This window comes from Besnoitia besnoiti, chromosome VIII, assembly GCF_002563875.1.
Source record: "Besnoitia besnoiti strain Bb-Ger1 chromosome VIII, whole genome shotgun sequence".
NCBI classification, from domain to species: domain Eukaryota; phylum Apicomplexa; class Conoidasida; order Eucoccidiorida; family Sarcocystidae; genus Besnoitia; species Besnoitia besnoiti.
The window spans coordinates 3,107,309-3,130,098 of NC_042363.1; the positions used below are offsets into that span (position 1 = coordinate 3,107,309).

Below are 22,790 nucleotides of genomic sequence, written 5' to 3' on the forward strand. Positions count from 1 at the left end.
AGCGAAGCGAAGCCGGAGTCTCGCGCGAGATCTTTCGCAGCGACGCGAAGGCTCCTAGAAAAAAAAAGTATCGGCTCCGCGTCGACGTGCGGCTTTCTAGTTCGTACGCGAACGCGTGAAAAGCTAGAGACGAGTCAGCGCTCTCGAGCAAGCGAGATGAGATTTCGCGCTCGTCTTGCTCCGCAGACTCTCCTGGTGGCGCGGTCGGCCTGCGGCAACTCCCGCAGTGTTATTGGAAGACAGTGTGTCATGCGTGCTCGGGTTGGGCAGCGAAGACAAATACAGAGACGCTCGAGACAAAAGGAAAAACAGACTTCAGGGACGCACATATTCCGCGAAGATCCTCCTCCACCCATATCACAAAAAGTAACTCTCTTCTGTCTCTCAAAGACGCTGCATGAACGCCTCTGCAGAGCCCCCCCCCGCCCCGCACATGAACTTGTAGAGCTACCTACATGTAGGTAGGGTTACCTGAGAAATAGGATCAGGGGAAGGACTCCAGCGACGCATGCCCTCGTGGCTGGCTTTCGTCTACGAATCCAGGCTCGCCTCCATTCTGCACTGCGCGTCAAAATATTGAGTCGATGCCCGACCACGTTATCGCGAAATTTCACTGCGGTCGCCAGTGGGAAGGAGACGCCTGAGACGCGAATGCCCCAGGAGGCCTCCGCGCAGCGAGTCCAGACGCTTTTCCGAGGTTGAGACGGCTCCCGCGAAACCCGGTAGAGCTCGCGCCGCCCGCGACTGCATCTCTTGCGCGCCTGGAGAAAATGTTAGGGTCACAGACGCGGAAGGCGACGAGTCGAGCCGAAGGCCTGGCGATATCTGCGTCGCGCTAGTTGCTAGGCCGCGTCTTCATTCAAACACGCGGTTGACGCCGCTCGCGCGCATACCAGCCACCGCGTGCGGAGTGTCTTTTGGGAAGCTCGTCGTCTTGCAGAGAGCCCGCCCGTGGCATTTGACGGAAAAGGGAGGCATCCTGCGCAAAGATCGACTCACGCAGCCACGCGTGCAGGCGCAAGGTCGATGAGGCCGTTCTTCTGAAGGAGGTTGCGAACGAACCTCGCCTTCGCCATTTGCGAGCTGCGCACAAAACCCAGCCAAACGCGGTGGCGGGACTCCAGATGACGACGCGAGTAGCGAACACCCGCAGGACGCGTACATGCGTCTTCCACAAAAAACGCACAGCCGCAACAAAACAGCCTACTGAAAAAAGCAGAGGGACACGCCGTCTCCGCGCGACTAGGAGCGACGCGCCGCTGCGGGGGCCAGGCCGCAGCAAGCGGAGGTCAAAAGAGAAAAACTCTCCGTGTCCGCCGCCATCTGTCGGCACTCCTGCGATGCATGCGCGGCGACACACACGCGTTCACGCAACTCCACCGAGGACGACAACACACACATCTCCCATGGCATCATATATTCTGAATCACTCGAAAACGCATCCGACGCCGCCCGCGACGCACGGCGCTTCGGCGGCGCGGAGAAGGTTCGCTCGAGGGAGCCCCGCAGACAAGTCGAGTTTTTCGTTTTTTGAACTGCGCTTCGGTTCCTTACTTGAGGAGATTCCAGTCGCGGTGATGCACGACCAGCACACGCCTGCGGAAACCCAGAAAGCAGACACGCAGCCGAGGGCGTTTCAGTCGCGCTAACCGATCAAGCACGGACGACCCCCGAAGGAAAGGACGCGCCAGGCAAGCAACCCCACTGGCTGCGTCGAGCTGCGTTTTGATGCTCTTTTTTTCAGCGGATCCTTAGCCTGTGCGCGGCCTCTCTGCGCCCCCCCGCAAGACTCACCAACCCAGCTCGTTGAGATGCGCGAGGCGCGCCTTCGTCTCGGCGCGTAGCACGACCCCCGCGGACGACGCCTCGCGCGGAGCCTCCTCAGGCCCCTCGCCCTCCGCTTCGCCGTTGGGCTTCTCAGAGGCCGCCGGCTGTCTGTACACCGATGCAGGCTCCTCGTCGGCGGCGTCAAGAGGCACAACGACCAGCCGCCGCTCGAGATCCGCGAGGCGCAGCGCGTACGGGCCCTCCATGCTTCGTTCACAAGGAAATCTGGGGAAAAAAGGAGAAATCGCGCCCGCCGCATGCGAGATAGGCCCAGAGTGCGCCAGATGCGCTGCGAAGGCCTTGACGACGCATACGTACATACATACCAGTATGCATACCCATACACACATATATACATACACACCTGTGTTTCTGCAGTTTCCGTGGAGACATATTTGCATGCAGAAGAGTGCCTCGCAGGCGATTTTATGCAGATGCGCTGCGCGCACCTCCGTTCTGGGCAAACCTGGCTGGGAGACGACTCCTCCTATTTTATGAAGAATATCAAGACTCCTCAACACCCGCCCTCAGACAGGGATGAAACACGCGAATACTCTTGGAGACACACGCGCCTATAAAGACATTTGCATGCATGAATCGTCTTCGCCACAGGCTGATGAGCGCGTAGACTAGTCCTGCGGGCGTGCCCTCGCCGGCGAGGCGCAGAGACCCGCAAAATGAAAAACTGGCGCGACTGGAGAGGCGATTCCTCACCGATGTTTTCGCAGGAAGTGCGCAAGTTGGTAGGAGAGGACGTTGTCCGTCACGAGCGTGGGATCTGCGGGAAAAGAGACAGCTGAACGCCGCGCACGCGGTTCAAATCTGAGGTCATGCGGCGGCGCTCTTGGGCCGCTGCTGCCTCGAACAAGCGCCTCGCCGTCCCTGGCTATGCGTGTCTCTATCAATTCCTATTTTTTCTGATTTCTCCCAAATTCCTACCTACGAAGGGCGTGTCGCGAATGGTGGCGAGCACGCGAAGCGCAGACGGACTCAGCTGCGCAAAGGTGTGCGGCAAGTCGAGGCGGAGAGTCAGCTCGACGACTTTGAGCAAGCGCAGCGCCTCACTCCGCGTGCCCAGACTCCGCAGATTCCATTCTTTCTTGGTGCCTCCGCTACAACCCGCGCTCGACAGCCTCAACAGCTGCTCAGCGGCCGACGCGCCGCCCCCCTGCGCCGCTGCGGCTGAGAGCGCCGCAGAAGCCAGCGGAAGCGGCGGCGGGAGCGGCGCGGGCGCCTCGTCGCCCTCTCCCGTCTTCTGGGCGCCGGCGAAGCGGGATAGAAGCGCGTCAATCGCGCCCAGCGAGTAGAGCCGCGCGCTCGTCATGATGTGCAAAAGTCCGATGGCCTGCTGAGGCGTCACTTCCCCCAACGCGACGCTGTGCGGCGCCTTCTCGCCTTTGACGCCGCGCCGCTTGCGCGCCGCGCCGCGTGCCGATGAAGCGACAGAGGCGGCATCCGGCGACGAAGACGCCGCAGCCGAGGTGAGGAAGGAAAACACCCGCCGCAGCACGTCTGCGTGCGTACCGGCCTGCGCGGAGGAAGCGAAGTGACACAGAGACGCAAACGCCGATCTCCCAGCAAGCCTGCCAACGCCGCCTTCGCACCAAGGACCGCACGCGTGGATCTCAACACTCACGCCGACACGTCCGAGCGCGACCGCTTGTCCCTGAGCGACAAAAGGCGCTGAATTCGCCGCGCCCAGACGCGCCGACACCCCCTTCCCCCCCACCTCCCCCGGCGAAAAAACTGCGACACGCAGAGCGACGCGTGTGAGAAAGGAAGAAAGACGCACCAAGGCCGAAGCGCGGAGGAGGACGGCGACGTCATCGAGCGTCGGGGGCGAACCCGCAGCTCCCTCAAGCTGCACGCGCACACAAGAGACACCAAACAACCGACCACGAACACATCTGCTCCCTGCAACAAACACATCCATCTATACGTGTATACACAGCTGTTTACGGGGTTCGAGGAAACACACACACGCCAATTCGCAGAACAGAGGGCTACACAAGTTCATTTCCGGTCACATGGAAGGGAAACATGTGGACTGCGTGCAGAAACAATAGATGACTAAGACGAGAAAAACGAAGAAAAGCTGATGACTGACTCCAGGATGCGCCCAGAGTTGCGCTGTGTCCAGCGACGCGGGCTTCAGCCTGTACGTACACCTGGCCTTCCGCCTGCGTCGCAAGACTACGTCTATCTCAACTATGTCTTTTTTTCGTCAGTCCCGTTGTCAGATTGCCGTCTCTCTAGACATTTCGACGCGTGCGTGTGGAGGCGGCCCCATGCTCCCCCCGGGCGCTCCTCCCCTATCAGTAGATGCCGGTGCCTGCATGCATCGCGGCGCAAGGCACTGCGTGCGACAGACTTAACGTCATTCGCTCTCGGGGAGGCAGCGAGGTCGTCTCCGAGGCGTACCCGATCCGAGAAGATGTTTATGGCCATGACGATGAGGTGTCTTCTCAGGTTCTCTGCGTCCTCTTCCTCGTCCGCGGCTTCGTCTTCCTCGGATTCCGAGTCACTGGGCGGCGAGGTTGTCCGGGCCTCGCTCTCCGGCGCAACGAGCGCCGCGGCGGGCGCGGGCGCGGGCTTGGCGAGGAGAAGAAGGAGGTTCGCGAGATCCGAGGACGAGAGAAAGGCGACGCGTCCCTGGCGCAGCAGCTGGCAGCAGCGTAGGTAACTCCGGTCCTGCGGCGAGGCAAACGGAGGGATGTCTGCAGCGCACACAAACAGAAAACGCGCGCTTCTGCGTGGCGGAGCCGCCACACACCCGCAGCCCGGAGACGAACGACGCGCGAGAGCTAGAAAGACGTGCGCGGTGTGCGAAGCCTCCCACGACGCGCAGCAGAGATGGGAAACAGGGAAAACTAAAGAGATGCACGTGCCTGCGCCGACTGAAGAAGAAGCGAATCGCCTCCATTCCTCAGCAACAACAAAGAGGCGCGCGGCGTGCGCGTCTTACTCTACCCTGCCCCCCTTCCCCACCCCCCCCCTTTGGTTTCTCTTCGAGAGCAGAAAGACCTGCCCAGGCGCGGTCGCCGTCAGCGTGTGCAGCAGACACAGAGGGGCTGTCAGTCGATTTTGGCCGCGCGCTTGTAGACTAAACTCGGGAGATGCGCAGATGGAGACGCGCTTCTGGCTTCTGCGGCGCCGTCGCCTTACGGAGCAAGCGCCTGACGCAGCCGAGAACGATGAGCACGTCCTTTGCAGAGACTTCTTGTCCCTCGAGACTTGCGCGGCCGCCCTCGCCTGCGCCCGGGAGGAGGAGCCCGTCGACCAGAGCTCTCAAGAGATCCTCTGAGGACTTCGCAGCCGCCAGCACTTGAGGGCGAGTCTGAGAAAAGAAAGAAACGAGGAGACGCAACTGGGCACCGCTCGAGAGGTGCGCCGCTCGACAGCGGGAATGCACTCGTGCGTGACGGAGACACCCAAGAAAGCGACATCTGAATGCACAAATCTCTGCATGCACGCATAAAACACAGGTCTAAACAAACATACATATATATATGTGAATATATATACGCGATACAGATTCTTCTTGATTCCATCCAAGCATGTGGGAGTATATATATATATATATGTAGTTTAGGGCCTGTATATGAAGATGTGACTTGAGGCACGTATTCATACACACTCGGAGGGAATCGACAGGACTTCACGTCGCCTCAAGCGCAGGATGAGAGCACTCACGAAAGGCTGAATGAGCATAAAAGGCTGAAAGAAACGCCACTGAGCGCGCCCCTCATGAGAGCGCAGGTCCCAACGCCGCCAAACCCTCGTCGACCCGCACGAGCCCCTGCTCCATGAAATAAATTTTCGCAAAAATGTAACTCTTTGCAATTTTTAAAAACCGTATAGACGACAGACAGAAATCTTGCGAGTCCGGAGAAGGCAGGATTTTTTTTCTATTACCTTTGCGAGGGCGACAAGGAGCTTCAGTTGCTCCGCGCGCGGCTGGCTGTGGAGATCCTCCTTGAGCCCGCTGAGCAGCGCCTCGAGGTCTTTGCGGTCGCCGCTTTCGACATTCCCAGCCTGCGGCTCGCTCGCCCCGCGCCCGCCGTCGCCTCCAGCCTTCTGCGTGTGAGCGAAAACTAGGCGATTCAGCGCAAGGGGGAAGGCGCTCGCTTGGCTGCGCCGACCCACGCGGCCGCGCTGCGTCAACTCGACAACTGCCTTGCCGCGTCGCGCCGCGTGTGCAGCCTCTGCAGACTCCTGCAGCGCGGCCAGCCGCGCTTCCCAGGAATGCGAGGCGAACGCGCGACAGGCACGTCGCAGGAAACATCGCGCGGAAACGTGAGAGGCAACTCGCGCAGACAGGCCCCAGCCAGACGCCAGAGGGACGCAGAGAGAAGGCGAGGACAGCGAGCTCGCCCCAGACAACGATGCAGAAAGAGTGCGCGAAGACGAAGGCAGGGCGCGCGGGGGAGCTCGGCGCGAGGCCGCCGCGCGCACGCCGTGCGGCGGCAGCGCAGAGGATGGAGAGGCGACGGAGGTGACGAGCGAAGAAAAGAGACGCAGACAAACCTGATCAGCGGAGACACGAGTCGAAGATGAAGGAGAGAGAAGAGGGCGAGTGGCGCAAGAAGAAACCCGAAAGGAAGCCAGGCGGCAACGTGGGGATGGGCGGAGAGGAGGTGCGCCCGAAGAGGAAAACGAAGAAAGGGAAGAGAGCCCGGAGGACTGCAGGTGCGCCCCTGCAGCCCCGCGTGAGCGAGTTTGAGATACAAGAGCCATCATGCGCTTCCCAGGAAGGCCGAAAGGACAACGCGCAGTGCTCTCCCGAGTGTGGTTCGGCGCTATTTATTTTCTGCGAAGGGAGAGGCGCCTCAGACTTAGAAGGAAGAAAGGGAGACCACTAAGCGGACCGAATGTTTGCCTTGTCTGCGTCCGAACGACTCGAAGAAATGGCAGTCTGAGTTCAGAAAGTCTGCTTCGCAGTTACACCAGCTGTTTGTACACCTCAAGCGCTCGTGCATCTTGAGATGCGCCGAATGCCACCGCACAGAGGCTTTCCTCTTCCACTTCCTGCAGCGCGTCTACGACACTAGAGGGGGCACGTTCCGTTCTCTGTCTCGCAGGCGTTCAGCCAGAGAGACCTCCTCCATGCCACGATTGCGGAGCGCGACTGACGCCTCCTTCGCGATGCGAGCGAAGCTCGCAGCGCGCCGCCTGTCTCAGTTCTTAGTTTCCTGTCCTTTTCTGTGTTTTCCATCAATTCGTGGCTTTTGTAAGTCGTCGCAAGAGATTTGTCCCGCACACCGGCGCCTGCACCGCGACAAACGCTTCACTGTCGAGAAAGTTTTTGCGCATGCAGCCCCGGTCAAGAGCCGCGGGAGACGAGCGGCGAAAGGGCTGATCAGGCAAACACATAGAAGCCACTGTCCTCGGAGAGCCACACAGTCAACTTGGGAGAGAAAGAAGCAGAGCAAGGAAAACGAAACACGACGGGAAAGGGAGAAGAGAGGGCGGCGTGCGGAGGTCTCAAAGAGAGCCCAGCAGCAGGGAAGCGAGGGAAGAAGGCCCCCAGATACCCCTCCATACGACACAGGAGCCTCAACGAGAAGGAGTGAATCTTCGCAGTTCGAGACGTTTGATTTACCCGACGCGAAACACGGACGGGAGAAAGCAGGTAAGAAAGAAAACGGCGAAAAAGGCTGCAAGCGTGCCAGACATGCGTCGACGACGCGCCGCAAAGGTTGACTGCATGTAGTGTACGTACATCCGCGACGAAGCTAGTAGAAGACCTCGAATTTACTCAGGATAAAAACGCTGCACAGACGGACGATGAAGTCCGTAGAAAATGAGGATGACTGCCGTAGAACCCGAGAATGCTCGCCAGAGCAGAAATGGAGAGGCAGCGGTAAAGGAAACAGACACACGCGGGCGCGCTTTCTCCGAGCGCCGCTATTTGTGTGCTCAGGGGGGGGGGGGTATATACACACACGGGTCTTGGCGCAAATCTCATATCTTTACGGATTTCCTGCACTGTTGGATTTTCCCTCGTGCTTTCTCGTGTTCGCCTTCCTTTCCGTTTTTGCAGTTCTCCTAAACCGCTGAGGTGGTGGCAAGCAATTGGCTGGGCTTCGCCTTTCTGTTCGCTCGTGTCTTGCAGGCCTTCTTCGCGTCTGTTGATTGCGAGCTCGCGTCGCCACTCTACGGCGGTAGCACGCTGGACAGAAACTTCACTTTGTTGTTTCGCGCCGTTGACTCTGGCGTCCCTGCTCTCTTTTCTTTGCTTGTTTTCTGCGTTCCAGCGTCTCTCGTCCTGTGTGGCTTTTTCCTCTGATTGCTTAGCACGTCAAACCGCCGCGGAGAGGCGTCGATACACCCCAACCCCTTCCGGCCATGTGGATCCCGCTTCGGGTCATCCCGTTCCTTCTCCTTGGTTTTTTGCTGTCTCTCCTTCTCTTCTCTCCCTTCCCTCTGCCCTGCTTTGCGTTCCACATTTCGCCGTCGCCCCGGATCTCGCCCTCCCACCTCGGTTCGTCCGCTGCCTTCGCGGCCCCGCAGCGGGCCTGGCGGGACTGGTTTCCTCTCTTTGTTTCTTCGTCTCCTGCGTCCTTCGTTTCTGCGTCTTCTTCTTGGCTGTCGTTGTCCACGCGCGGCCTCTTCCCTGCTCCTTCTTCTCTCCGCCATCGCAGCCAGCCGTCGGCACCGTTTCGCCCCTGGGTTCCTTCTCGCTGCGCTCTTTCGTCTTCTTCTCTCTCTCCGTCGATCGCTTCCTCGCCTCCTCCAAGTGATACTCCTCACTCTGGATGCGGCGCGCCTGCAGCACTGCCTTCGCGTGGAGAGTCAGCTTCCTCTCGGCTCGCAGGCCCTGTGCCGGCCTTCGCGTCGGCGTCTTCTTTCTCGCTGCATAGTTCCGCCCGCGGCGCATCGCTTCCGCCCCGCTCGCTCTTCTCCTCGGCGCTGTGGAGTGCGCGGCGGACAGGCGTCGCGGTGCCCCCACAGATCGCGGCTTTCGGGCGGACCTTTGTCTACGCCTTCCTGAAGCCGCTGCGGAAAGACAAAGCTGCCGCGATCGCCGAGGCTGCGGAGGCCTCGGAGGCTGCAGAGGCCGCGCAGCTGTCCGAGCCAGTGCGCGGCGAGAGCTATTTCCAAGACTTTGACGAGGTCTACGATGCGAGCGAAGAGCTCCGGCGCCTGAACGAGCTCCACAAGTTCTACGCCGTCTACACCTACCCCGAGACCTACTCGTTCGAAGCCGACGCGAGTCCACTCGAAGCAGACAGCGCGCCCGCCGAGAACGCGAGAGAAACAGAAGATGCGGGCGAAGGGGAGCGGGAGATAGGCGAGGGCGAGGAGGGGGTGGAGAAGGCGCGGGAGGGGGCGTCTCGGGGGTCGTCGCGCCTTGAGCCGCCGCCTCGGCCGCTTCCGCTGCCGCGTCGACTGCGTCTGCCGCTCTCACGTCTGCCGAGCAAGGCGCTGTCGCTGTTTCCCTCGCCGAAACCTGCGGCGTCGTCGCCATTTGTGCCTTCTCTGGCGTCCGCGGGGTTAACTGCGCCGGGCGCCGCACCGCTGCCGGCGCCGGCGTTCCCCTCGCATGCGCTCCCGCCCAACGTCTCCGCGTGGGGCGGCTTTCCGCTGCCGGCGTCGGTCTCGCGCGATTCTGCGCGGCGCTTCCTCGCGCCGTCGCTCCTCGGCGACTGGATGGTTGAGCAGACTTTGGGGCGGCAGCGCGCGGGACTGCTGAGCACGTTCGCGTTCGACTCGGAGGCGAATCCTGCGAAGCCCTCAGGGGGCGTCGGCGTCCGTACTGAGGACTTGCGCGGCGTCTCCGTCGCCGGCACGCTCGCCGCCGCCGCGGAGGCCGCGCCCGCCCAGGCCGGGCTGAGCGACCCCGAGGCGGAGGCGCGCGCAGTTGCCGCGCGGAACTGCGACGTCGCAGAAAGCCTCCTCGAGGGTCGCGCAGAGAGCGACGCTCCAACTGCGGCGTCAGAAGACGAGCTGCAGATCGAGAGAAGAAACGCGCGCGACAGGGGCAATTCCCAGCGCGAGGCGGACGAGGAAGGGGGGGCAAGGCTGCGGTTTGCGAGTGCGCTGGCGAGTGCAGCCTCCGGTGACGCGCGGAGGGCGGAGGCTTCGCGCAGGGAGAGACCCGGGGAGGGCTTCGAGCCCTACGTCTCGCTCCTCGACGAGTCTGCGCGCGGAGGCGGCATCGCGATGGAGATGTGGCTGCCTGGCGTCGCGGCGCGCGACATCATCATCGAGCTGCGCCTCGTCGGGCGCGAGGAAGACGGCGAGGACGGTGGGAGGCTGCAGACGGCGGCGGAGGGCAAGGCGACGCAGAGCCCCGAGAATAACACGAGAGAGGCGTGGTCGCTGGACGAGGAGTTTGTGTTTCGAGAAAACATTGAGCACGTGGAAGACCGCATGTTCACTAAAGAGAGGAAACGGTGGCCGCTGACTATTCTCCCCATGCTCGTCGTGAACGCCCCCAAGAGCCGGAGAGTCCTCCGCTGGGAGATGGAGACTTTCGTACGGCAACAGACGCGCGAAACAGAGACAAAAATGCATATCCTGGCTCGACACGCACCCACATGCTCAGTTGAACTGGCTTCCTCTACTCGCCTAACAAAGACACTCGTGTCTACACACATATATACATATACATATATATGTGCGTGCGAATATGTAAATGTATGCGGAAATGTCGACGACTGTGCATATGTGTGCGACTAGCATATGGTATGCGCACTTTTGGCACGATGAAGCGGATGGACGGCAGCGCTGAACAGATTTTCCGTTTGTTTCGCGGCCTCCTCAGCTGCAGCTTTACATACCTGTATACACATATATATTTATATATTTGTACATAAATACGCAACACGAGTACTGGCGTGGATTTTCAGATCTCGCGCCTTGTTGCCGTAACTCTATGTATTGTAAACCCCTTCAATACATGCGCTTTATACGGATGATACAGATGCGCCTGTGTGCCTGTCTTAGTATGCCTTGATGCTTTGCGAGTTTTCCTTTCTCAGAAGACCAGACAGAAACACGGGCGAATGGCGGACTACGAGAGGATTCAACGCGCGTATCGCCTCAGATGGTGAGTCTGCACAGCGCCCACGTCTAATGAAACAAAGAAGAGCTCATGTTTCGCATGCGTATTTTCTCGACTTTGTTTTGTCGCTCGCTTCTCTCCCTGCGCCTCTTTTTCTCCGCTGGTGCTGAGCGTGCGGGCCTCCGCCCTGCATGCGTGCCTCGCGTGGCGACCTGCTGAGTCGCCTCCTTCTGATGTGATTTTCTTGCGTCGCGCGCTGCAATTTCCCTCTAGCCGGCTCGCGCGAGGTCTTTGCGGTTGCATGCGCGCTCCCGTGTGCCTTCTTTTTTTCGACGTTTTGGTCTGCAGGCCTGCAGACATCCGCAGAGCGGAGGCTCGACTCGACAGCGGCAGGCTGATGGTCGTGGTGCCCCCCCTCGAGGACCTCTCGAGCTTCGACGCCGAAGCCGACGCGGACGCGCTGCCGATGCGTATCCCTGTTCAACGTGAGAAGAGACGCAAACCGAACGAAGAAGGAACGCAGTGTCTCGCGCGGCAGCCAGGTCGCGCGCACCGCGCCCACCCCTAAATCTATTCACAAGCCTAAATATACATATACACATATATATCTGTTTACAGAGAGGTATATATATACATATGGAGGTATACATATATACACATTTATACATGCAAATGTATATAGATGTATATTTATGAATGCATATAGATGTATATATTAAAATGCGTACATATAAATGTGTTTATATCGATAGATACATATATATATGTATCTCAGTATGTATCTGTTTTCTGCGCGGTGTGCATGTTTCAGAGAAGCCGCTCCCGTGGACCGGGCTGAAGGGCTTTCGCGTTTACCATTCGCGGCGCGACTGGATTTTCAATTTCCACAAATTCTCGCAGTACGCCAAGGGCGTGGATCTCTTCACGTTTGACTTTAAGAAAGAAAAGGTGCCGATTCGAGAGCCCGACAGACAGGAGGAACAGGAGGCGAAACGCATGGCTGAAGTCATCTCAAAAAAAAACTGGAGACTCTGGCGCGGAGAAAAACTCTGAAGGCCTCGCCCGCCCAGTCTACATACATATTCATATATATATATATATAAATTTATATATATATATATATATGTATGTATGCCTGTGCGCGAGGACGTCCGCACTTGGGAGTTGGGATCTACCACTACGTATATTTGTATATATATATATATATATATATATATATATTTGTGCGTATATATAGAGATGGGAATGTCTATAGCTACACAGCTACATCGGCATGTGTGCGTTTATAGTGTGGCACTGCGGGCTCAGTCAAGGGCTCCTTCCATGCACAACATTCAGATATACATATATATGTATTTGTTCGTCTATTTCCTACATAAACACAAATACATATATACATAGTTTATTTCCTTGAGAAACTGTCGGTGGATTTCTATTCCCACGGAGGAAATGGCGAGTTGAGGCTTCCCTCAACCAAGAGGCCGCAAAAGACCCTCAGATTTTCAGATTGTCGTTTGGCGCAGACCGGCGTTTTGTGTGCGGGACTGCATGCGTTTTGGTTTGCTGGGGGGGACACGTTGAACAAGCCGCGGTTTCTCATTCTCGCAGAGGGACGCTGTCTGCGCAAGCCAGTCTTGCGGCGCTGCGCTGACTGATGGCGCGTGAGACTCCACAAAGCAGCTCGCCTAGCTCTTCGTGCGCGGAGGCGTGTCTGGCGTCGCAGAGGTTCGCAGCGCTCCACGGCACACAGAATATAAATGGCCTCTAGTTTCCGCCGCTGGTTCTTCCTCCGCCTGCGGGCCTGTCTGCATGCGTCTCTAGCCGTCGAAACTTTTCACTTTTCTTGCCGCACCGCAGATGAGCTTTGAGTGGTGGGTACGCGCCGCAGCAGAGACCGTGCAGGCTCCAGATTAGCGGGGGAAACTTTTTAAAAAATCGAAAAGATTCCTTCGTTTGCGCTAGCCCGCAACTGCGAGAACGCTTCGTAGCGCGACAAAAACACGCACACGCATACGCGCATACGTGGATACATTGTCGTCATAGCGCGAAAGTCAAGTTGCGAACTATTTGAATATTCATAAAATCCATGCACATAGGACGCACACATGCATACGCACGCGAGGCTAGGCGCAGCGGAGGAGGGTCGCTGAAGAGACTTCCGCGCAGCGCCGATGCCACGACGACCCTCGCAGCTTACCAATCGCTCTGTACACCCTACAGAATTAAAAAGAAGCAGGAACGACAAGACACGAATGTCTCCAAAGGCGCGCATATCCGTGTCTGCCGGTGCCGCCCCCCGGCATTTCGAGGCCGCAGCGGCGCGGCAGGTGACTTTGTGGAGAAGGCGACTCCACAGAGAAAGCGCACTCATTTGCGGCTTTTGAAAAAAAGAAGCACACGCAGTTGCGACATGTGGAAGACGAGCTAAGAACGCCAGGCTAACGACGCCAGGCTAAGGACTCCAGATCTCCTTTCTATCCCGCCTCATTCACATCTGCAGCTCAGAGAAGCGCCGAGTACTATCTAATCTGTCGCTCCAGCATACCACAGGACCGTTACATGGTTCAGAAAGGGAATTCAGTACCCAAAACCCGTCTAAATTGAATCGCGCCCCTGATGAGTCCTAGGTCACCGCGCGCCGGCGGCACAGGAAGGCCCATCGGAGAGAGCGAAGTCGCGGATCTGCGTGAGAATTTCGCCGGCGCTGCGAAGCGACCTGAAACCGAGGAACAAAGGAAGAGGAACTCCTCGGCGGAATGCATCTTCTCAGATGCTTGGCGTCTGCAAATTTCGCCTATTCTTCGACAAATTACCGCGGGGGAATGCGTGCAAACGCCGCCCCCGCGACATCGCCAAGTGGCCTCTGGAGCCCCTGAGGAGAGTAAAAGCCGCGTGAGGCTGCGGGCGGCCTGAGATTCTGAGACCCTCGCGTTTCATTTTTTTCTTCTGAGTCTCACCTGAGCAAGAGCTTGCATTGCGTGCGCCGCTCTGAGATGTCGTCTGCCTCCTTCATCAACTCCCCAAACAACTCTGCGAAAGCGAAGGAAATAACACAGAAGAACCTTTTGGCAACTGCCCAAGCTACACGGGAGAGAAAAGGCAGCGCCACGCACTGAAAACACAAACCTCAGGCGCAGACGCAACCATGCTTCGAAGCGCGTAAAGTTCAAGTGTCTGTCTCAACCATAGATGCACTGCTGAACACGTCACGCATGCGTGCGCAGCTGACGCGATTTCAGACTCGGTGGAAAACGGGCGAAGCTGCACCGGGGCAACTCACAAATCTACGCGCATAAGCGTTAATATAGAACTACTTGCTGAAATAAAGAAATGCGCAATTAGACACGCGCACGAAGACAGCAAATCCGCGCGAAAGAGACGAAGAGGCATCGCGGGAAAGTGCTCACCTTCGCGGTAAAGCTGGGCGACGAGCTCTCGCTGCAGGACGTCCTTCGCAGTGTTGACCATGAAGTACATGATCGATTTCGGGACTGCGTCCGCTACGTTTTTTCTGAAAAAAAACACACTCCTCTCAGTCTGCGTGGCAACACCTGGGCGGCATATCGACGGCTTCACAAACTAACATATATAAATATATAAACAAAAATAGCTATATATATATATATATAAATACACACAAATACAGGTATGTCACCCTAAAGTGTAAAGCAAATCAAAGCCCGTGTATCTCGCTGGAAACGCTTCTTCGGAGCCGGATATCATCCGAGAAGGGTACACGCAGCTTAATTCACGTAAACGAACACGCAGCGTAAATAAAGAATACATACCCGAGGCACGCGCCGAAATACGTTGTATTTCTCTCACCTGACGATCTGAAAATATGACCAAATGAGGCTTTTGATTAAGTCCGTTTCAATCTGCTCTCGCTCAGAAGGCACCATGGAGGGGGCGACGATCGATGGGACCTGCGGCAGACAAATTCCACCTCCCTGCGAGAAAACCGAAACAGAAAACGCGCACACACCCAGTGACTGAAGGGAAAGGCGACATATCTCTGCACGCATATTCTCTTTGAAGGTATGCCCAGCTCTGCCAGCCAAACAATGACGCTGCAACCAGGAAGAAAACGCCTCGAGATTCCACAGCGACCACGTCTTCACCAATTGCCGCTCCGCTCGATCTCCTCACAGTAGTTGAACAAGGCCTGTCTCTCTCTCCTTCCATTCCGTACACGCGAGTAGTTCAAATGGTAATTCAAGTTCAAAATCTACATGCAATGAGCCTCCGGCACACATGCCTGTCTATGTCTATGTGATGGCAAATATTTGGAGATATATGTATAAATGTATATCAATATATATGTATACCCATGTATGGCTGGGCAGCTAAGTGCGCACTTCAGGCGATATGAGAAGGAATGCGCCCTCAACGCAGCAGTGAACCATGCGGTTTCTTTGTTTTTTTATTTGTTGCTGGCGGCGAGCTCCCCGCAGACTTACTCGGAAGCGCTCGAGGGCAGCCATGGCGGAGTTGCCGCCGAAGACGCCGGGACGGTTTTCTGCAGCACGCAAGTCAAGAAAAAGCGAAAAATCCTGGAACATTGGGAAAAAAAGGAGACGCAACGGACCGCCCTCGTGTTGCTGCCACCCACGAAAACGCAGAGGAAGACTGGCCGCGTAACAAAATTCGAAAAAAATACAGATCTGCTGACTTGAGGCCGGTGGGACGCGAACTCTTCAGGCGTTCGGTCGCTAAACCCTTAAGACGATAAGAAAACTCACCATCGCTGGACGCGTAGCCGGGGCGGTGCGTGGAGAGAGCGGAGGACGACGCGCCTTCCGAGCTCCCCGGGGAATTTTGATCCGCGTAGACCGCTGAAGTCAACTGCGGCGAGGATGAAGACGCCGACGTCGCAGCAGGCAGCGAAGAGGAGGAAGCAGACGGCAGCAGAGAGGTGGCGGGTCGGGCGCCCTTCAGGAACGCGAAAAAACCGCCCTGACTGAGCATTCCAGCGCTGGCCTGCGCGCGGGAGACGGTAATGATAATTCAGCGAAAGAAAACAGTGAGCGCGACTGAAAAAGCGAAGGCTAAAGACGCGTCAGCCGCGCACAGAGACTGCAATGCGCCACCAACGGAGGAGTGAGAGAGCTGAGAAGCCAGAGAAGAAGACACGGAGGAGGGAAAGCTAATCGAGAAGAAAAAAAGACAAGAAAGTTCTCACGAGGTGATCGGCGGGCACATCTGCGGCGTGTTGGTGACCCTGCTGGGACATGGGCGGCGGCGCACCTGCAGAGGCAATCCGAAAAGAACTTTCTAAAAATCAGAAAAGTAGCGGCAAACACGAGCTGCCTCAAGCGTCTACCCGCGAGTCTCGGGTTCTGCATCCGCCCTTCTCGACGTGTCGCAGCCTTCCCCTTCCTCTACCTTTGAACCTGTTCTTCCATCTGCGCGTGCATCCCTTAGGCCATGTGTTTGTGTTTTTGTATGTGTGTTGTGCGACCACGTTCGAGTCATGCCCGCCCCGCACCGCCAGGCGTCTCTTTCTGCTGTTCCCGCTCCCCCCTCTCCCCACCCCCCTGCACCTGCGCAGGAAGATCGCGTATTCTTTCGGCATTTTCGGATTTTTCGCGTTTTTTCACGCACTTAGGAGCGGAGTGGAGGGCGCGGCGCTCAAAGCGCCGCTCTGGCAGTCGGGCGAGTGAACGGAGATGCCCACGCCGGATGAGGCGCGCGAGTGCGACGACGACCGCGGCTGCGACCCTGCAGACGAGCGCCTGCCCTGCGAGGCAGCCGCGGAGGACGGCCGGCAGTGCGGCGCGTCGTGTGACGGCGGCCCAAAGCGGTTGTTCATGAAGTCTGGGTGATTTGTATTGATGTACGCCAGCTCAATCTGGAGAGAGACAAAGCCGCGCAGCCGCGGAACTCCAACCACCCCTTGAGGGCAGTTGCCGCCTTGGTGCGACAGGCCGCCTCCAGACGACATGCCCAAGAGCCGGAGAGACGTCGTGGAGCGACAGAACTCCTGCGACCCGCGGCTGGGAGCGTACCTGAATGATGTTGTGAATCATCTGATTAGTCGGCGCGAGGCAGCGGCGGAGGACGCCGCGAACGACCTCCATGACGCGCTCGCGCAGGCAGCTGAACCGCGCCATCTCCGGCAGCTCGCACTTCTCCACGATCTTCTGCAGCTCTTCATACACCTGAAACGCGTGAAAGAAAAAGATGCATCCACGCGGACGCACGCGACGCGCAGCCAAACAGCCCCGATCCTCAAGGCACAGAGAGGCACCCGTGAATGAAATATTTTCGTATTTAGATGCAGGGCGCGTGTGCCGCTTGCTTTCCTGTTACCCCTGCGCGCAGGCAGAGATCCCTGCGGGAGCCTCTCTCTAAACGCTAAAGCCCAAAGAGTTCGCTGAGCCTGCGGCGAAGGCCGTGCAGGCACCGGAAGAAGACACGCCTCCTCCTCGCGCAGCCCCTGCGCGTGCGACGCGTTCGTTTTCATTTTTCACGTTCTTCTCACTTGTTCAACGCACTGCAGAGAAGGCGTTTCGAGTTGTTGAATCTGCCGGCGCACAAGAATCTCGAACGCGCCTTCCGGAACAAACAAAGCAGCCTTCGGGCCAGTCGCGTTCCTGCGAAAAAAATCGAAAACCATGCATGCGCGCACATCTAGAAAGCGGCAGACACTTGCGAAGCAACGCCCCTCCTCTCCATCTACTTGCCGAAAGTCTTCCCCTCCACTCACAGACGTCAATCGTGCAGGAGAGTCATGCAGACATACATATGCGTGTACATATATACATGTATAGACCTATGTATATATATACATATATATTTGCATGGGTATACACGTGTGTCGCCCGGGCTTCCTCGGGATCCCACTGGAGCCTCCGTCCGCGGGCAGCACCGATTCACCGGCGCAAGCATACATGAATGCGACGCAAGCACATTCTCAAGATAAAAAATAGATGTGAGCAGATATGTGTACATTTATGTGGATGCTATGCTCCGCAAGCTTCGCCGTTCTCACACAGGCGCATATGCCGGTTTCTGCGGAATTGAGGTCTGTGGGCGCAGGGCAAATGTATCCGGCAGAGCGCTTGTCATGAAACCGTTAAGCTGAACCCTAAGCTCTAAACATCCGCTTTCGCAGAGCGTCCGCAGCCTCTGCGGCTCTTTTTTGTCCTCTTTCTTAGGCGGATTGGCGTTCTTTGTTTCCCAAGCGGACTGGCATTTTTTCCTCGGGGGCTCACCGAATCGCAGTGCGGATTTCGTGGTCTGAGAGACCTTCCAGCGGATCGAACTCGGTCAACGCGCGGCTGCAAAACCGCAGAACTCGCAGAAACACAAATCCCTTCTGACGCGCCTCGACGACGAAAATAAAGTGGGCTTCATGCACGGACCTCCACATGTATGTTTGCAAAGACACGCGAAGAAATCTGTACATTTATTTATATGTGTGCGGTATTTGATACAGATACGTGAGCGCTGACACATACACGCATGCGCAAATGAATGCAGCTAAGGCATACTGAATCGGGGTGAATCGATTTCTACAGGTACAGACACTTCGCGGCGAGGCTCTCTTCACAGCGAATCTCTTCGGCGAACCGGCACAACACAGAAGCTTGAGGCAGTGCAGCTCCGGCTGAAATTTCTTTTGAATAACATGAAAAAAGTGAACAGACGCACCTGTACCAATCGTGGAAAATGAAGTTGATCCGTGCGCCTCCCATAAGCTGCTCAGAGGACTGCTGCGCCTGCAGCTTGCCGTCGATCGCGTCCTGAGGAAAGCGAAAAAAGAAAAAAAGAAAAACAACTGCAGCAGAAAAACAACCCGGCACGCCTAGACTTAGACCGAGGCGTTTAACCTCGTAGGACACCAAGACCTGAGTAGACTGAAGATTTCACTCAAAATCCGCGCAAATACGAAGCTGCAGACAAAGGGGAACGCCCATGCATGCAAAGTCAAACAAAAGAAAACAGAGATACAACGAGCTCTCCACGCGCACATGAACACAGCTGTTCGCAAATTATCCGCATAAAGCATGTGATACGCATATTGATCTACATATATATATATATATATATATATATATATATATATATATATATATATATGGAAGCAACATATTTACAACAATAGATGAATACTCACAAAAGCCGGTGCATGCGTAGGTACATGCGGGCGTGAGGATTTGCGCTTTTGTATCGAGAGATACGCTGAAAAAGAATAGACGCAGACCTGCCCTCGTGTGTACCTATACACGTCCATACGTAGGCTAGACTCGACGACTAAAGAAATTCTGCACGATGGATTCCTCAGCATATTCACCTGAAAGTTGCGCGCGAATCGCGAGAAAAAATGCAGAAGGAGTGCGCCGGGATTCGCCTTGGCTTCAAGCAGAGGATCGCCGTATGTTGCGAGCTCCGCCTCGGTTTTCTGCAGCAAGTGCGAGATGCGGCTGCGCAGCTCGGGAAGCACTTCGCGAATGCGCTTCATAAGCATCTGAAAGCACCAAAACAAAAAACACACAAAAATGGAGAAGTCGGAACGACGGCTTGGCGGCTTCCGCGGCGAACCGCGACGCGCGGCTCAATCTCTCTGGCTGAGGACGCGGACGGCCTCTCCCCCTCACGGCTGAAGCCGAGTTTCAAGAAGGCTGAACCGCGCGAAGGAGGTCGCGCGCGTCCCCCTTCGTTCCACGGAAGCTCGACCGTTTTCTTTCCCACCTGATTCAGCAATTTAGCCAGATAGGCAATCCCCTGCTTATGCGCAATCGCCCGATACGCGGCGTGTGACCGGAAGAAGGCCGCTTCCTCCTTCAGGCCCTCGCGAATTGAAAGCTTGTCGGACGTTTGCCTCTGCCCTCGGCACACGACGCCGACGTAGCTGAAATAAAAAATATAAAAAAAATATAAAAATTGCGAAAAAGTCACGTGCTTAGGCGAGCAGCAAGAGACTGAGGAGCGGGCGCCTCCGTGGGCATCCTCCGGCGTCTGCGCGCTGCTTGGAAACGAAGGAAAGAAAGAAGCCGGCGAGCGGAGAGCTCGGCGCGAGACAACAGAGTTCTTTTGACTCTCCCAGGGATTCTCCAGTGTGTCGGGTTGTGTGTGCAGCCTCATCGCCGTCGCTAGCTTCGTCTGCCTGCGCGCCCTACCCCGCTTTGAGAGGGACAACTTTATTCCTCAGCAAGTCGCTGCAGTCCGCGCCTTCCTCCAGCGTGTCTACTTTCGTGACGACGCCCACGGTGCGCAAGCCCTCGGGATCAACTTCGCGCGCGATCTTCAAACTGAAAAGAGCAAAACGAGAAGAAGCCGACACCAAAAACTCCTGTCGCCAGCCAAGGAGGGCCTCTCTCGCCTTGATGCTGTCTGCCTCTCCCTCGCGGCGAGCCTCTCTACCCCCCCCCCCCTCCCCCGCGGGCTAAGTCCGTTGACGCGCCTCTCCGGGCGACGCCCGCGCAGCTCGAGAGGAGACATTCAGCCAGTGAGAAGAAGAAGAAGAAGAAAACGAGACTCAGACCGCCGCCGCTCACCTGTCGGAGTTCGCGATGTCGGTGTTGGCCGCGGTCACCGCGAGAATAATCGTCGATGGCTTCGAAATGAACTGGAAAACAATTCTACGAATTTGTGTCTGCAAAGAGAAAAAAGACCAACAAGCGCCCCCGCAGACGTTCTCCTCCGCAGCGACCGGAGACTCGGAGCGCTCTTCCACGCCTCCTTCCAGCCGCCTTAGTGGAGACGCTGTGACCCCAAAAGCGCCGCGTCACCTGCATCTATATCTGTATTTATATTTTGTGAACTTCCAGATGCATACTTTCACAATTGTGTTGACCCCGCGTCCAGCTAATATAATTCTACATCTATATAGACATATCTATATATATGCATTTAAGGATGAAAACTTGCATATTTCTGTTGAAGGCCTCCCGGTGTGCGGGGTGTATTCGCCGCTGGAAGTGGTTTTCGCACCTCGATGTCGCTGGGCTGGTCGCCGACGGGGACCTTGGTGATGCCCGGCAGGTCGACTAGCGTCAAGTCGATGACGTGGGGAGAAAAGATTTTCAGAACGATTGGCGACGCCGAGATATTCTTGTGGCGGCCGCTCACGCGCTCGGTTTCGCGCTCGATTTCGCTGCGCACTTCGCCAAAGTCGGTGAACTTCTGCGAAGGCCGATGCAGAAACTCTGCGTACTCCTCGGACGCGTGCGGCGCATTCCGCAGCTGAACGCCGCGACACCCAGCAGTCTTTCTCACGCAAATGAAGCGAACAAAGCAACCGTTGATACACACCCACGGGCACTCGCATGCACGCGTAGTGGAATGCATTCAAAAGGGAAGCAGAAACAAATCCAAGCATATCGATACACGCGGGGAGAGAAATAGATGGAGATGTACATAGGTGTAGACGCATAGCCATCTATATACATACTTAAATACATATACATGTGCACGTATGCATGTTTACATACACGTGCATATATGTATGTAAGCATATATGCATGCATCTGACTACAACCGGTCTGCCGTTAAGTTCACTCCGCTCCAGTGATTCCTGAGATGCCGGTTCAGAGACGCCTGCAGAAAGAGACGCCGCAATGTGCGAGAAGCCGGTACCTGAAGAATCAGGGGCCTGCGCGTGACGATTCCGGTGCCTCTCGGCAAAAAGTCTCTGCCGACAAGTGCCTCAAGAACAGAAGACTTGCCAACGCTCTGCGCACCCACAACCGCGATCTGCGGCAAGTCGAGAGCGACGCTGACTGCAGACGCCGCGCCAAGCGAAAGTAGCACGTCCTGCAGGCGATTCACCACGGGCACGAGTTCGTCCATCGTGAGGAAGCAGGAAATTGAGAGAAAACGAAGGAAGAAAGTACAGTGAAGGCGCACGCCAAGCTCGATAAAGAAAGACCAAGGAATACTCGAGATCTAGAAAGAGATAGAGAGAGAGATGTGCGGCAGTGGGCTAGAGACGGGAGTCTCGGGGGTTCTTTTGTCTCGGATGCCGGTCGCCTGAAGGCGCGCAAGTCCTTGCCAATCGACGGAAAACGAAATCACGAGAAAAATGGAAAAAACCGGGAAAAATGTCACTCATGCGACCACGTGGGGCCTCTGTCGTCGATCCACGCGGCTGGGCACGCTGGGCGGCGCACCTCCATGCTAGACTGAGAAACGAAAGAGAACGAATGAAACCACTAGAAGCCGCAGAAGGACTTGAGGGGCGCGCGGACTAGACGAAGAGCTGCGTAAGACAAACATGAAAAAAAGAGATATGGGAGAAGAGAGGAAGGAGCGGCGAACGCAGAGAAAAACGGCGAGACCAGTGAAGAGGCAGAGGGAACGAAGCCCGAAACGAGACGAAGAGGAAGACAGGAGGGAGGGGGTGAAAGGAAGGAGCAGAAAATCGTTCAGTCTCACGTTACGGGCGAGAGAGAAACTCGTGCAGAGCGATCCGCAATGCAGCGAGGATCGCCTAATTTCGGCGGGAGTCCATCGAAAGGAAAATCCGTATCGGCAGCCAGACAAAGGAATAGGCGCTCGCGCATACCCCACTGAGGCCTAAGGCTTTTCAGAAGACGCCAGCAACTGCGAAAAGACGAGAGCGGCGCATCTTAAAGTGACGGGGACGAAGCAGCGAAGAGCGCTCCGCTTCGAAGGACGACCGCTGGGTGGCAAGCGACGTGGAAGCGATCGCCACGCAAAAACGCAGGGCACCGCGAAAACACGCGTCCTCTGCGTGCTTGGAAAAGAGATTCCCGACCTCAAACTTCTTCTCGTGTATCTCGAGCGGGGGTGGCAGCCCGAAAGAGCGAAAAGGCAGAGGCAGAGCCGCGACGGCGCGCAGACGAGCCAGGCGCGGCTGAACGCTCCAGTCCTGCAGATGAGCGGAAAGACGCACGCGGAGAGCGTCCGCGAGACACAGAGGACGAAGGCGAGCCGAAAGCGGAAAAGAAATCGAAGGAAAACGCCCGCAGCCGCAACGGAATAA

General features: G+C 56.8%; 3 protein-coding genes across 3 annotated transcripts; 1 reads left to right on the forward strand and 2 right to left on the reverse strand.

The window, feature by feature from the left end:
• Positions 1 to 995: 995 nt before the first annotated feature.
• BESB_085500 (uncharacterized protein) lies at positions 996 to 6,564 on the reverse strand (the record flags this gene model as incomplete). The annotated part of the gene is made up of 9 exons (XM_029366900.1): positions 996 to 1,083; positions 1,555 to 1,596; positions 1,795 to 2,052; positions 2,542 to 2,605; positions 2,767 to 3,355; positions 3,620 to 3,688; positions 4,249 to 4,544; positions 4,993 to 5,164; positions 5,743 to 6,564. 9 exons carry the CDS (start codon positions 6,562 to 6,564, stop codon positions 996 to 998), a joined length of 2,400 nt encoding a protein of 799 aa, XP_029217360.1.
• Positions 6,565 to 8,175: 1,611 nt separating this feature from the next.
• BESB_085510 (uncharacterized protein) lies at positions 8,176 to 11,890 on the forward strand (the record flags this gene model as incomplete). The annotated part of the gene is made up of 4 exons (XM_029366901.1): positions 8,176 to 10,308; positions 10,815 to 10,882; positions 11,186 to 11,322; positions 11,649 to 11,890. 4 exons carry the CDS (start codon positions 8,176 to 8,178, stop codon positions 11,888 to 11,890), a joined length of 2,580 nt encoding a protein of 859 aa, XP_029217361.1.
• Positions 11,891 to 13,465: 1,575 nt separating this feature from the next.
• Positions 13,466 to 21,634, reverse strand: BESB_085520 (dynamin-related protein DRPA; the record flags this gene model as incomplete). Its single annotated transcript, XM_029366902.1, has 18 exons — positions 13,466 to 13,553; positions 13,795 to 13,867; positions 14,245 to 14,348; positions 14,663 to 14,783; positions 15,294 to 15,356; positions 15,580 to 15,817; positions 16,020 to 16,084; positions 16,442 to 16,688; positions 16,846 to 16,998; positions 17,322 to 17,433; positions 18,055 to 18,120; positions 18,494 to 18,585; positions 19,137 to 19,310; positions 19,535 to 19,694; positions 19,963 to 20,094; positions 20,341 to 20,438; positions 20,777 to 21,028; positions 21,422 to 21,634. 18 exons carry the CDS (start codon positions 21,632 to 21,634, stop codon positions 13,466 to 13,468), a joined length of 2,451 nt encoding a protein of 816 aa, XP_029217362.1.
• Positions 21,635 to 22,790: the final 1,156 nt, after the last annotated feature.